Source organism: Molossus molossus, unplaced genomic scaffold, assembly GCF_014108415.1.
Source record: "Molossus molossus isolate mMolMol1 unplaced genomic scaffold, mMolMol1.p scaffold_m16_p_9, whole genome shotgun sequence".
NCBI classification, from domain to species: Eukaryota; Metazoa; Chordata; class Mammalia; order Chiroptera; family Molossidae; genus Molossus; species Molossus molossus.
In genome coordinates, this window is record NW_023425403.1 from 63,251,078 (window position 1) to 63,266,976 (window position 15,899).

General features: G+C 33.1%; 1 protein-coding gene across 15 annotated transcripts in view; it reads left to right on the forward strand.

Moving 5' to 3' along the window:
• MYCBP2 (MYC binding protein 2) overlaps positions 1–15,899 on the forward strand; it is a 297,109-nt gene that overhangs the window by 145,823 nt on the left and 135,387 nt on the right. For all 15 annotated transcript variants that reach the window (XM_036249657.1, XM_036249659.1, XM_036249660.1 and 12 more), the window contains 6 exons: positions 943–1,026; positions 2,854–2,950; positions 6,017–6,209; positions 6,834–7,108; positions 9,475–9,696; positions 13,768–13,959. In XM_036249657.1, coding sequence (XP_036105550.1) covers positions 943–1,026; positions 2,854–2,950; positions 6,017–6,209; positions 6,834–7,108; positions 9,475–9,696; positions 13,768–13,959 — 1,063 coding nt within the window. The remainder of the gene's footprint in view (positions 1–942; positions 1,027–2,853; positions 2,951–6,016; positions 6,210–6,833; positions 7,109–9,474; positions 9,697–13,767; positions 13,960–15,899) is intronic.

A 15,899-nucleotide genomic window follows, 5' to 3' on the forward strand; every position in this document is an offset into this window, starting at 1 on the left:
GAAACACTTTCATACATATTGTCTCATTTCATTCCCTCAACAACCTTGTGAAGCAGTTATTAGCCCCATTTTATACTGAGGGGAATATAGAGAAAAAAAGATGAAATAATTTGCTTCAAGTCATATGGTTACTATGTAGCAGACCAAAACTAGTCCTGGAGTTTCTTGACTCTAAAACCAGCCTTTTTCATACTCTGTACTCTGATTTGTGTGTTTGAAGGACCATCATTTATAAGAGAGATTCAATTTATTTTTATTACTCTTGAGCATAAACTATTTGAAATGTTAATTAGTAGTTATAATAGTTAAATAAATGTTGTATAAAAGTTATATCATAGTACATTTCAGATAGTTTTGTTCAACTCATAACAAAGCCGACCAAAAAAAGAACAGACTAATTTTTGAGGTGGGTTCCATGTTGCTGAATATTCAAGTAGAAAAATTAAGTCTAGTATTGTATGTGTCCTTCTCAAGTCACTGTAAGAGTGTATGTTGGAACTGTGGAGACTGCTTTGATCCTGGATTGTATGGTCCCCATATACAGTTCAACCTTGGAATATCATAGCATTTTGAAGCTTAAGCTTATAGTCTGTCTAATTGAGCAGCTTTTAAACTGTTTGTAACTTGAAATATTTTGTTAAAAGCTTATTGCTCTGGTTAAAGTTGAGCTAGAAGAGCTAAGGAAGGGGACAGGACAGTGACTCACCTAGTAGTTCTTGATCAAGTTCAATTCTTTCATTTTATTCATTAAGGCATTCAGAGCGAGTGCTAAAATCAGAATAATACCTTTATACTTGCATTACTTGCATTTTTGTAATGAAAGAATGCATCTCAGTTTACTTACGTAAGAATTTGAAAACATGATTGTTAAATTACTTTCTTCCTTCAATGAATCCTGAACCATGTTGATTTTAGTATCATTGTTATTTTTTCTCTTCTTAGGGTTGTTTTCCAATTTAAGAGTTCAAAGAAATCAAATAATGGTACAGATGTTAACGCTGGTCAGATACCTCAATTATTATACAGGTATTTAGCATATTTATAGTTAATTAATAAGGTTTATTGTTTTGTTATAATGAACTAGGATCACTATAAAATAAATGATATAAAAAGGGATAAATTATTTGAAGCATTTGGAAAATTGTAATATAGTAGTAGAAGTATAGCTACATTTAACAGAAACGTTTAATGTTTTGTATATATTTGAACATTTTCTGCATCAAGCTTAATTTTCAACTTTATCTTATAACTTAGATTATGTGTATTATGCCAGTAACAACATTTTAATGATTTATATAGGGTGGGGGAAAAGTAGGTTTACAGTTGTGAGTAGCAAAACAGAGTTTATTCTTGTATTACTATTTATTAATTATTATTTTCCATATGAACGACTCTGAACCTACTTTCGCCCCACCCTGAATTTTTTTTTTTTTTAACCCTCACCCGAGGATATTTTTCCATTTTTTTTTTGTACAGATAGAGTGGGAGGGAGAGAGAGGAAGGGAGAGAGAGAGAGAAACATCGACGTGAAGGGACACATCGAGTGGCTGCCACCCGCACGACCAACCAGGGCCGGGGACAAACTGCAACCGAAGTACGTGCCCTTAGCGGGAACCGAACCCGGGTCTCTCCAGACCGCAGGCCGAAACTCTAACCGCTGAGCCAAACTGGCCAGGGCCCACCCTGAATTTTTAATGTCGTTGATTATTTTACCAGTTTCAGAGTGTTGTGAACTAATAAAATTTGTTTTAGAGAAATGAAAGCAAGGTATTAAATGGGCACTTTGGTGTAGGTGTGATTTATTTGCTGCAGTCTTATGTTTTCTTGTTCATCTGTGATGAAATGACTTGGAAAATCCTTCACTGCTGAAAAATTTTCACCTTTACCTGAAATATCAAATAATAACTTGCTTATGTATTATATTTATTATATTTTTACCATTATTTAATAACTTTAATTACTCTGTGGTAATTGAAGCATATGCTGGTGTCCATATATTTCTAGAAGTTTACTGCAATAAATTTTAGAATAAAAGTATGCAAACAGATATAAATGCTCACTAAAAAATGTCATTTCTATTTTAAGTAGTAAAAATCAAGGAAAATACTTCTAGAACAGTGATTCTCTCTCACCTATATCTTCCTTTCGAGTAATCACTTTAAGAATCTGGATGATACTTATAAACCTAACTTTTCCCCAGAAGTGATTTTTGTTTGTTTTTATGCTCTTTATTTTAGTTAATATTTGTAATTATGAACATAACAGGTTGCTGGGATCACTCCTGGGTATAGTTGTTGAAAAAGTTTTAAATAGATTTTTTTTTTTTTTAATCCTCACCCGAGGATATTTTTGCATTTATCTTCAGATAGGGCAGGAGGGAGAGAGAAAGGAAGAGAGAGATAGAAACATTGACATGAGAGAGACACATTGACTGGCTGCTACCCACACGACCCTAACCAGGGCCTGGGAAAAATGCAACCGAGGTACGTGCCCTTAGTGGAAACTAAACCTGGGTCCTCTGGACTGCAGGCCAACGCTCTAACTACTGAGCCAAACCGGCCAGGGCTTGAAGAGTAAAATTTAATAGTAGCATTACTACATAATGTAAGTTATATATGTTGCCCAGTAAGAGATTCTATACTACCCAGTTTTACAAAGGTGGGGTTTTAATGATGAAATGCTCATATGCTAAAAATTTTTATTAGCATTGGGAAATGTTTTTAAAAGCCCCATGTTGTCATTTTACTTAAGTTATATAACTTAAATATTTTACTATTGCAAAAATGCATGTTTTTAAAAGAAAAATGTCATTGGCCTTTCCAGCATAACTTTTTGTGTGTCTCCTGCCTTCAGACTTCCAACCAGTGATGGCAGTGCTTCAAAAGGCAAACAGCAAACCAGTGAACCTGTACACATTTTAAAGAGATCTTTTGCAAGAACTGTCTCAGTGGTAAGCCATTTTTTATTTATTTCAGTTTTTCTCTCCAGTGCTCGGTTTCATTTTGATGTTTAGCATTTAGCCACTCTTCTAAGACTTTATTTCAGCATAGCTTTATCGACTAAGACTTATTTTTGTATTTGTATTGACATTCTATGCCAAAGAATATGAACTTTAAATAATGGGAAAATAGAGATTGTGACTGATTTTAATATCCTTGCTATTTCTGAAATAACTGGTGAATATTCTAATAAATCATGTGTGAATTAATATATATGCTGAAAGATTTAGAAAGTGAAGGAAAACTTAAGGGTAGTGTTGACCAAAAAGTATTATTTCAATGCCTTAGAAACTAAATAGAAGCTTATCTCTAACTAGGGACTTTATTGAACTATGTGACATCACTGTTCTATAATTAAAGATACTACATGCTATTGGGGCTATCTCTGTAGAATGGAAAGCCAACATTATGTAATTGAAGTATGGTATGGTGCTCAGGAATTCTTGCTCTTTCATTTATTAGTGCACATGCTTATGCAACTTATCTATATAAACTATATCATAGCTTCGTTATGAATTTTTTAAAAATATTTTTTTATTGATATTTTTAGGGAGAGAGAAAGGGAGGGAGAGAGAGATAGAAACATTGATGTGAGAGAGAACCATCCATCAGCTGCCTCCTACACGCCCCCTGCTGGAGATCTTGCCAGCAACCTGGGCAAGTGCCCTGACTGGGAATTGAACCAGGACCACTCAGTCCATGGGACAATGCTCAATTCATTGAGCCACACCAGCTGGGCCATTATGAATTTTTAATAACATAGGGATACAAAAATTCTTTTTAAATTGTAAGTCACTATATGAATGTGATTTAGTAATGTAGCTGGTAGTCTGTCCTGTTTGTAAAAGGCAAAGGTAATTTCTTTTCTTCTTTTTTATTAGTTTTTTTAAAACACATAATTAATACATATATCTGGTGGGAGTAGGCTAGAGTAAGGATACAACCAAACTAAACATATATTAAACTTTTTCCCCATCACCCTGTTATTATGTATAACTACTATTCACATTTTGATGTATATCCTTCCAGACTATTTTTTTATACATACACGTTTATTAGCCTGCATTTATGGTATGCTATGAATCTTCTTATTTATATTTGATCATACTTCAAGTTTTGCATCTTTTTAAAAATTTGGTAGTATACACTGTGGGCATAGTCCATGTTAGTACATTTGGCCCTATTTCAATCTTTTCTGATGTTTGCATCATATTTTATAGAATGGTTGCACAGTAAGTCCTCACTCAATGTCATTAATGGGGTCTGCATCTTAAGATAAATGATGTATAATGAAATCAATTTTAGCATAGTCTAATTGATATAAACAAGAGTTAAGCGCCTATATGTCACATCAACATTAAAACACAATGATGTTAAATGAAATGACATTGAGAACCCGCTGTATTCTAGTTTATTCTACTTTGTTCCTATTAAAGGAGTGTTTGTTTTTAATTTTTTACTAATATATTCATATATACAGGGTGAGGCAAAAGTAGATTTACAGTTGTTCATATGGAAAATAATACAATAATTAATAAAAAATAATACAAGAATAAACTGTACGTTTTGTGTATACACAACTATAAATCTACTTTTGCCTTACCCTGTATGGGTCTTTATGCTTACTTATGTACTTATGTCAATATTTCTACTGAAAGTATGCTCATTTAAATTTTGACATATTATGCCAAATTGGCAATCCAAAAGAGCTATAGCAGTCTACAGAGAATGAGCTTGGAATAAGAGACTAGAAGAATTTTGGCTCCTTGGTAACTTGGATTCTTTTAGCATTAAGATCAGTTTGTTATCTTTTGATCCAAATAACCATCTTTGATTCTGTTATTTCTTTTTGAGTGATCTATTTTTCTGTGCTTAGTAATTTTTTAATATTTATGACTAAGTGGTTTTGTGGTCATTAGGTAATTGTAATCTTTATATGGAAAGTTATTCAATCATTTCTTAAAAAGTTAAGCTATAAATAAACTCTTATTTTTCATATTACTACACCAGAGGATGAGAATTTGGTGGGAATGAGGGAATACATGCTTTGCTTTAAGATTTATCTAGTGTCTGTCATCATGTAAGCATGACAAAACCTGCAGACCAACTAGAACTACAGGGGTGCTCAACCCTGCAAACCCATATTTTAGAATTAAAAAGAATTTAAATAAGAAGTTTTTAGTATTTTTTTAGTCAATTTTTATCTTCTGCTAACTTGTTTATCAAGAGTTGGCTTAGGTTGTGTTGTAAAATTTAATATGTAGGTGTAAAATATGTGTTTTGATATTGCTGATATACTAATGCTTTATTAGTATATCATAATATGATATAATATATATTTAATATGATATATTAAAAAAGTATTCAGGTGTTTAAAATACTTTTGGTTTATTTACACATTACTACTTGAAAATGTAGAGTTTAATTTTCCTTTCAAGTAAACATGTATTTATAAGTGTTTTTTCCTTTCTTTTTCTCATATGATAAAATAGGTTGGTAGTAGGGGAACTTAGAAATGTATTTTTAAATAGGAAAATATTGAAGAATTTTTTTTTTAATCCTTACCCAAGGATACTTTTCCATTTATCTTCAGATAGAGTGTTAGGGGGGAGGGGAGGAGAAACATGGATGTGAGAGACGCATTGTTTGGTTGCCTCTCACACAACCCCGACCAGGGCCAAAGACTGAACCACAACCGAGGTATGTGTCCTTGACCAGAATCGAACCCACGACTCTTTGGTCCATGGGCTTACTCTCTAACCTCTGAGCCAAACTGGCCAGGGTGAAGAATGTTGTTTTTATAGATGCCTAACAACTTAACATTTTTCTCAAGCTTCAAAGATGCTCCTAATGGTAATTTAATGAATGAACTGATAAAATATCTTTTATTTAGGCTGCCAAAACTCAGTAAAAAACTTCAAGATGAAGTTTTGAAGTTGATTGTCATCTTTCCATTTGATTCAGCATATAATATCATTTGAACTAATTGTTACCCATTTCTCTATATTTTGGATTAGGAATGTTTCGAGTCATTGTTGAGCATTCTTCACTGGAGTTGGACCACCTTAGTCTTAGGAGTGGAAGAACTTAGAGGATTAAAAGGATTCCAGTTTACAGCTACACTTCTAGATTTGGAGAGACTGCGCTTTGTGGGTACCTGTTGTCTGAGGTTATTGCGTGTCTATACCTGTGAAATTTACCCAGTGTCAGGTATGATGCATTTTTTAAATGACTTTGGGGAGAAACTGTTTGAGAATTAAGGTTTATGTAGGGATAGCCAAGAGTTTAAAATCCCGTGGTGTACACACAGTACAGTAAAAGATGATGTATTATAGAATTGTACACCCGAAACCTATATAACTTTATCAACCAATGTCACTCCAATAAATTCAAATTTAATTAAAAAAAAAAAAAAAAGATCTCTAGCTGCCTTTAGCATGCTCCTTCAATGAGGGGAGAAAGCAGCTTTCTGTGATGCTTATGTATTGACTTACAAAGAATAAAATACATTACCTGTCATTCTGATAACAAAAAGTCATGTTAAGCTAAAATTAAATACTCTAATAAAGTGTTATTTTAAACAGATTCTGCCAAATACAAATGTTTTGAACAACTGATTTGGACTTATATGCTAAAACCAGTATTTTATTTTGTTTTTCTATTTAGATATTAAAAAGAAATAATTTTGGACCACACAATCTCTAAATTGTTTCTTTTTTAGGTTATGAGTACTTGTGATTTTTAGCTATATAGGAAATAACTAGAATTATATTAAATGTTTTCACACATGTGCATTATTCTATTCAATTAGCAATCTTCTTTGTTTTCTTAAAGCTACAGGAAAAGCAGTTGTAGAAGAAACTAGCAAATTAGCAGAATGTATTGGAAAAACCAGAACTTTGTTAAGGAAAATCTTATCAGAAGGAGTTGATCACTGCATGGTGAAGTTGGATAATGATCCTCAAGGATATCTCAGTCAACCCTTGAGTCTCCTAGAAGCTGTCCTTCAGGAGTGTCATAATACCTTTACTGCTTGTTTTCATTCTTTCTACCCAACTCCTGCCTTACAGTGGGCTTGTCTTTGTGATCTGCTGAATTGTTTGGATCAGGTAATTTGAGTTTATAAAATATTAGTTGAAAAAAATGATAAAATACGTAATACTCTTCAAGGAAATAAAAACTGCCTCCATCTTTCTAACTTTTATAAAAGATAAATCAGGAAATAAGTTCAGGATATGTGATTTAATAATCAAAGTTCAAAAACATTTTTTTTCTATTCACTTTATTATTTTTACATTGGCAGACACGATGTGCAGCTGCCAGTTTGCTCTTTGAACCTGTGTGTGTGTGTGTGTGTGTGTGTGTGTGTGTATGTGTGTAAGAGGGAAGAATAATAGCCAGTGAGTATGTGAGAGCCAGGACAGCAGTAGAAGGGCAGCCCCCACCACCTCATATCTGTACAATAGCCAGAAGAGAGAGCTATGAGGGAACTTGCATGTTGACATCATTCATTCCTTCGTAAGGAAACCACAGTCTTCATAAATGTGTATGTCCCAAATCACCATTTCAAAACACCTAAGGCATAAAACTTACAGAACTTAAGGGAAAATAGATCTAATTCATATTGATAATTGGAGACATCAGTGCTACTCTTCAGTAATTAATAGAACAACTAGACAAAAAAAAAAATCAGTAGGGATGTAGAGATTTGAACCAAATTGTCAACCCCCTTGGCCTAATTGACATTTAAAAAACAATGTGCAAATGCAGTATACACAGTTTTTCCAAGTATCATATAATAGTCACAAAAACAGATCATAGATCATATGGTAGGCCATAAAATGTCTTAGTAAATTTCACAAGATTAAAATCTAAAAAAAGTGTTTTCAGAACACAATAGAATTAAATTAGAAATAAATAACAAAATATATTAAAAGCACCGACTATTTGGAAAATAGATAATTCTAAGTAACCAATCAAAGAAGAAATCCAAAGTAAGTTAGATAAAAATGTAACATATAAAAGATAAATACAAGTATAACATATGAGAGAGAAAAATATAACATGTAAAACATTTTAAGGAGTAGCTAAAACATTGCTTAGAGAGCAAATGTATACTTTTAAATGCTTCTACTAGCAAAGCAAGGTTTAAAACCAATGATCTAAGTTTCTACTTTAGGAAGCCAGAAAGAAAAGCAAATCAAACCCAACGAAAGAAAAAAGTAACTAGGAGAAAAGAAGGAAATAATAAAGATAAAAACAGAAATTAGTGAAATAGTAAATAGAGAAAAATTAATGTCAAAAGTTGGTTCTTTGAAAATAAAACAAAAATTTAAAACTCCTAGAAAATGATTAGGAGACAAGAAAAAGAAAAAACACAAAATACCATTATCAGGAATAAAATAGAGAACATCACTATAGATCCAACAGACATCAAAATGCTAATAAGGGAATGTTATGAACAAATTTATACCAATAAATTATAACTGAAATAAAAAAATTTCTTGAAAAAATATAATTGAAGCAAAACTTGGACAAGAAATAGAAAAATCTTAACCTTTTATCTATTGAAAATTGAATTCATTATCAAAGGCTTTACCACAAAGAAAACTCTAGGCTCAGATATTGTTATTGGAGAATTCTTTTAAACATATAAGAGAGAAATAATATCAATCTTTTACAAACTTTTTCAGAAAATAATCAGAGGCAGTACTTCCCAACTAAATCATCAAGTTAGCTTTATCCTGATACTAAGACTTGACAAAGATATTAAAAGAAATATTAGGATAGCCTGGATGGTGTGGCTCACTGGTTGAGTATCAACCCATGCACCAAGAGGTCACCGGTTCGATTCCCAGTCAGGGCACAGAAATGTACTGGTTTCATTCGCCAAGGTATCCTAGACTAGTGAAAAGGTATTTCAGTAATGACATCTGGGTAGGTAACTGTTTTGTTTTATTGTTGTTAATACTCACCCAAAGATATTTTCCTTTAATTTTTAGAGAGAGAGAAACATTGATGTGAGAAAGAGACATGGATTGGTTGCTTCCTGCACAACAAATTATTATTTGAGGAAAATAGTTTTAGCCCTTGTTATTGGCAATGCCTTAGATGTATACTAATTGGGGCCTTTTTGATGTCTTTCTTTGAGAATAGTGCTGGGAGGACTGTGATTCTAAAGATACATAAATATATATTAACTCATTTACTGGAGAACAGGAGGCTGAGAACAGGAGGCTGATTTTTCTTGATCATATTTAATAGTTTTCCATGTTAATTGGGTAGTAACTTTCAAGAAATTTGTTTAAAAGTAATGATGTAATATTATCCTTTAACAAGACAATTACAATGATTGAACTCTAGAAAATTTTGGTATGATACGTAAAAGGTATGGTTTACCTTTTATATATCCAGAAACTTGGATTATACTGATACAGTATTTCTTTGGTGGGGTACATATTTTTGTTTTTAAAAGGATATCCAAGAAGCAAACTTCAAGACATCAAGTAGTCGACTCCTAGCAGCTGTTATGTCAGCTCTGTGTCACACTTCTGTTAAGCTGACTTCTATCTTCCCTATTGCATATGATGGAGAAGTACTACTTCGATCAATTGTTAAACAAGTTAGCACAGAGAATGACTCAACACTAGTTCACCGTTTTCCCCTTTTGGTAGCACATATGGAAAAACTCAGCCAGGTAGGTCTTCTAAAATATCTTTTATATTGAAGCAATGAAACTAAATCGAGGCATATTTACCCAGGTGCTTATTCTTCTACATTTGTAAATATATTTATCAAGTACTTATGTGTTTCACAGGAAGAACTAAATTTAAGAAAAAAAAACTCATGTTTACCTATAAATAAGTAGTCTATTTTTCTCTAATTTTTATTTTATTTTAAATGATTCCTAATCTCTTAAGAAATTTGAGAGATTTATGTAATGAATTCCTGTGTTTTTTTTGTTTATTGGGTGAGCCATTTGAAAATTGCAGATACTGTAAGAAACTTTTTTATTCTAATATAATATTTTATATTGCCAAGATAGAGTTTTAAGGAAATAAGTAACTTTTAAAACACTTTCTATAATTGTTTGTTACATTAAAATAAGCACTATAAAACAATAGTCATAGAAACATTCTTTAATAACTACTTCTGGTTTATTAAAAAACACTGACAATGACATTTAGACCCCCAAATGAATAATAGCAGAATGGAGAGAAAATTTCTGTAGTCAGTATGATACCTTCATAAGATCTCAGTGGAAGTAATAAAAGTAAATAGAAGAGGGACATTAGAGTAAGCCAGCATGGGAGAAATTTCAGCCTTACTAGTAATTAAATGTGCACGAAAGTTCTATTGAGGTTACCAATTTATTTATAAAAAATTAGAAAAAGTAAATTTTTTGTCAAGTCCTACGCTGGTGAGACCATGAGGAAACCTGCTATAAACTTATAGCTATATGGCATTATGTAATTAGTATCAGTAATCTTTTTTTTTTTTTTTATGTTTCAGCAAGTATTTATTGTGCATCTACTAGTTACTAGAACTTTAATTAGCTACTAGTTGAGACAAGAATGAAAAAAATAAGCCCTTAAGTTGGGGTATATAGAAAATATTTTTACAAGATAAATTGTTAATTCAGTATTATTTGCAAAGGAAATTATCCGAGGAAATAATTTGAAGACTAAAGCAAGCTGTGTGTGTATTTTATTAAAAATTAAAACAATTAGAGGCTTAACTATACATTGTTAAGTGAAATCGTTGAATTTACATATATCAATTTGGTAGATTATGGTTCACCCTTTAAAAATAATTATATTTACTACATTTAATATCAAAGCATATGTTTTTTTTAACTTAAAAATCAACCAAAAGAGTATATGTGCTATAAGATGGCTAACTGTAAAATATTATGCAAAAGGAATGTAATACATATTTTGGAAGAGAATACTGAGAAATAAAAGTAATGCTTTGGTGATAAAGTTATGGGTAATTTATTTATATGTGTGTGTGTGTGTTTTCTTTAAATGCATATATGTATTATCTGTGGACACAGACAATAGGGTGGTGAAGGCCTGGGGTGGGGGAAAAACTGGGAACTGGGTGGGGGCAAAGGGAATAAAAAGGGGATATCTGTAATACTCTCAACAATAAAGATAAAAATAAATACAAAAATATAGTAAAATTTAGCAATATTTCAGAATATGAGAGAACTAATAATTGATGATTTAAAAAAAAGTAATTTATTTTTGTTACAGATGTTTCTCTTTTCCTCCATTGATACCCTACAGTTGGTGATTATTAACAATTAATAATTGTTTATTCGTATATTTCTTTTAATATCCTATGAACATATAGTCTGATTAGTATATATCGTCTACCCTCTTTTTAGTGAATATTATAGAATTTTGCCATTTCTGTGTAGCATAATAATTGTAATATCAATTCTTTATATATATATTTATATTATTTCCCACATTTCAGTATTTTAAACAGTGCTGTTGAAAATATAATTTACTGAATTTTTATATATACTTATGCTGATTTTTTCAGAAAAATTCTTAGGTGAAAGGAAAGTATGTTAAGGCTTTGTTATAGAATTGCCGATATGCCCTCCAGAAAGCTAGTGTCAGCTTGTATTCCCCACCACTAGTGATTACCTTTTTCTAAAATTGTATTGTCTGGTTATGTGCTAACTTTTTAGTCTTTCAACAAAAGCATATTGACACCGTCAACTCAATGTTAAGATTATATGGGAAACTTCTTGTATTAATCTTGTCAATTGCTAGTTATAAAATTAGTAGACATAACTAACTCCACCTGTGTTTTACCCCTCACCCCCCCCCCCCAATAAAGCCCTACAAGATTATTGATAATGGAGGACAATTGGGGGTTGAGTTTTATCAAAAGCTAGCTTTTTCTTTCCGGCCAGTGTGGCTTAGTGGTTGAGTATCGACCCATACACCAAGCGTTCACTGGTTCAATTCCCTATCAGGACCCATGCCCAGGTTGTGGGCCCGATCCCCAGTTGGGGGCATGCAGGAGGCCGCCAGTTTATGTTCTCTCCCATCAATGTTTCTATCTCTTTCTCCCTCCTACTTCCTCTCTCTCTCAAATCAATAAAGGAAAACGAATTCTTTTTAAAAAGCTAGCTTTCTCAGATGCCAGGAAGTAAAGTTTCTGGAGAATGAAAGTGATATAAGGATAAAAGAATTCTAATTTAAAAAAAAATCAAAATTGATTATTTTAAAGATAGGCAAACCAATTACATAAGAAGTTGACCAAAATGTTACAGTGATCTTATATAAATGGATAATATAAATAAATAACTTAAAGATGGAAGATAATCTCTAGGTGACCTTTTTTCAGCCTAAAATTGTATATAAGAAAGACTGAAAATTATTCATAATACCCTGGCCTACGTGGCTCAGTTGGCTAGAGCATTGTCCCATATACCAAAAGGTGGTGGATTCGATTTCTCGTCCGCACACATACCCAGGTTTTGAGGTCAGTCCCGGGCAATGGGCAGTGTTTTAATCTCTCTCTCTCTCTCTCTCTCTCTCTCTCTCTCTCTCTCTCTCCCTCCCTCCCTCTCTCCCTCCCCCTTCCCTCCCCTCCCCCTCCTCCTTTCTCTCTCTCTGAAAAAAATTCAAAACATGAAATGATTCATAATAATGCTCTTGATGATTTTAACTGCAAGGTTACTTAATTTTCTCTAATGGATTGAAAGTATATTCATTTAAATATTTATTTGTTTGTGGAAGAGTGATTTAACTTTATCACCCTTTTCCAGCCTGAAATTTTATGACTGTGAAATCTGTTGAATCTGTATATATATGTGTATAGCTTGTAAAGAAGTGTGTAGTATAAGAAGTATTGTGGAAGAACTTGTTTGCTCCAGGGGCCAGCCACAAGTCTGTTATAATCATTGTATCACAGCAGAGTTGAGTCCTATGAAAAAATGAACTAGATCCAAATTGCTTGATTCCCTAATCCACAGCAAAACTGAAAGGATCATTGGTCACAATTGGGTCTCTTGATGAAGTTAAATGCATTTTGCTCTCGGTCTAAGAGATATTGAAGATGGTAAAGGAAATAAATAATGTTCATGCTGGATATTAATTAAAATCGATTAATCTTTTTTCTTTCTGGGGAAAAAAGTATGTTCCCATTGGTCTTTAGTGGGAGTCTGTAATTTCTTATCTTGATCTTTTTCCATTGGTAGGGATTGGAATTTTCCTCTCTCATTTGAAGTTGGATGCATAGAAGTTATAAAATTGTATAGGAATAGTTATAGTAGAATTCCATATTTTTATTACATGCACGTACAGAAAGAATTTTGTTAGAAAATTGTTTTGCACGGATAACAGTATTTCTCAGTTGCTTTACCTCTAAGTATAACAAATAATTATCTGAGATTAGAATGTTGAGTATAGAGAAAAATTTTTAAATGGGAAGAGTTTTATTCTGTTTATTATATAGAATTGTTATTGAAAAGTTAAGAGAATAAGTGAAAATGACAAAATGCTAATAAAACATACCTTGTAAATATGTGATACACAGAGGCTAATAATTCAAAAAGAACTTTTAAGAGTAAAGTAGATATAATGACTCCACATGCAGCTGGATACATTAATAGACATAGTCTCAAGTCTGATTTTAAGGCCATCTTGAAAGACAAGATTTTGAAATTGAGTGCCTATGTGAAGCAAAATAAAGCAGTATAATGGATTTTTTGTGTGTGTGTTTTAAAAATATATATCATTAGAGTGAAGAGAATATCTCAGGGATGACAAGCTTTCGTGAAGTTCTGGAGAAAATGCTGGTTATTGTGGTGCTCCCAGTCAGGAACAGCCTGAGGAGAGAAAATGAGCTGTTCTCTTCCCACCTGGTCTCCAACACCTGTGGATTACTGGCCAGTATTGTCAGTGAACTGACAGCATCAGCCCTGGGGTCTGAGGTAATGTTCTATTTTGATATTGGATAATAAGCATATGTTTAAACTTCTCACATAGTTTCTCTTTTCATAGTTTGGCTTCCAAGAAACTGATTTCAATCCCACTGTTTTTTGTTTTCTTAAAAAAATACCTTTAAGCTAACTAGGCTGTTTTCCCCTTACTTATACTTCTTTTCTGTTCTTTCCCACCAGTTTACCCAAGAGTATATATGGTTTTCTCTTAGCTGCTCCATTGCATAACCCCACTGCCATATCCTAATAAAAACAAAAATTGTTTGGCCCTGACTGGTGTGGCTCAATTGATTGAGCATTTTCCCATGCACCAAAGGGTCGCTGGTTTGATTCCCAGTCAGGGCACATGCCTGGGTTTTTGACTCCATCCCTAGTGAGGCTTGTGCAAGGAGGTAGTCGATAAATGTCTCTCTCCCTCCCCCTCTCCCTTTATCTCCCTCTAAAAAATCAACTAGCAATGGAAGTAGGATTACTACTAATGTATACAATGCATGGAAAAGGTAAAGAGGTTCAAAACCTTAGCTCTGCCCACTTGATTGACCCTACACAAATACATATGTAAAATAACAATTTTTATCTTACGTAAGTCACAGGTTTTTTTGTTGCTAATTCTTACCCAAAGATATCTTTTTCATTGATTTTTAGAGAGAGTTGGAGGGAGGAAAGGGAGGTGGGAGAGAGAGAGAAACATCGATGTGAGAGAGACACATCAGTTGGTTGCCTCCCGCACGTGCCCTGACTAGGGCTGGGGATCAATGATCCTGTCTAATGAAAAGAATGCCCCAAATTACAGGTTTCTAGTATAAAGCCTTCCTGTTTTACATACTCCTACTCAGGTATGTGCCCTTGACCTGCAGTCATACCCAGACCCTTCAGTGCATGGGCCAATGGTCTAAGCACTGAACCACACTGGCCAGGGCACAAAGTTTTTTTTTTTTTTTTTTTTAATGTAATAAAATATAAATAATGTAAAATATATTATTCTAACTATGTTTCAGTGTACAATTTAGTGGCGTTAAGTACATTCACATTGTTGTATAGCCATCATCACAAAGTTGCCATCATCACAAAGCTTCGAAGGGTCAAATATAATGTTTGAGAAAACCATTTTGAAACATTTTAATTTTTTTTATCCTCACCCGAGGACATTTTTCCATTTTTTGTTCAGATAGAGTGGGAGGGAGAGAGAAACATCGATGTAAAAGGGACACATCGAGTGGCTACCATCCACACGACCAACCAGGGCCAGGGACAGACTGCAACCAAGGTACGCACCCTTAGCGGGAACCAAACCTGGGTCTCTCTGGACCACAGGCCGACACTCCAACTGCTGAGCCAATCCGGCCAGGGCCATTTTGAGACATTTTAAAATGCCTTTACATTTTGAAAAGTAACATTATATGTCACTATTTCACTGCCCTACAATTGTTTTATAATTTATCTAAGCATTTTTTCCAAATTTGGTAAATGATTCTGGTTTTTTCTCAAAAGCAGACAGTGCATTGGTTTTGAAAATCATGTCAATATAAATTATCTTATATCATTCCAATGAGAATTTAATAACTAACATATACTCAGTGGTTCCAGGTCTCAAGTTTTTTTTACAAAATAACTTTTTCCCTCTATTTCTAGTCTTTGCTTATTTTTATAGATTTATTTTAGAATCTATTCTGAATTAATCTGGTCAGTCTACACTCCTTATCGATTCATTGTGATGGTTTAGCCTTTAGGATTTCTGAGTGATGACATGCACCTGGGCATATTTTATTATCTCACCCTGAGAAGCCTTCCTCCATTTCTTTGTTAGCTTGTAGGCTTTGTCCTCAGTGGCCACTGAAACCCTGTCAGAAATTTTTAATTTTTTTTTTTTTTTTTACTTATTCATCCCATATGCTTCCATTCTGTAATAGATCCTGATTGAAAAAGTCTGT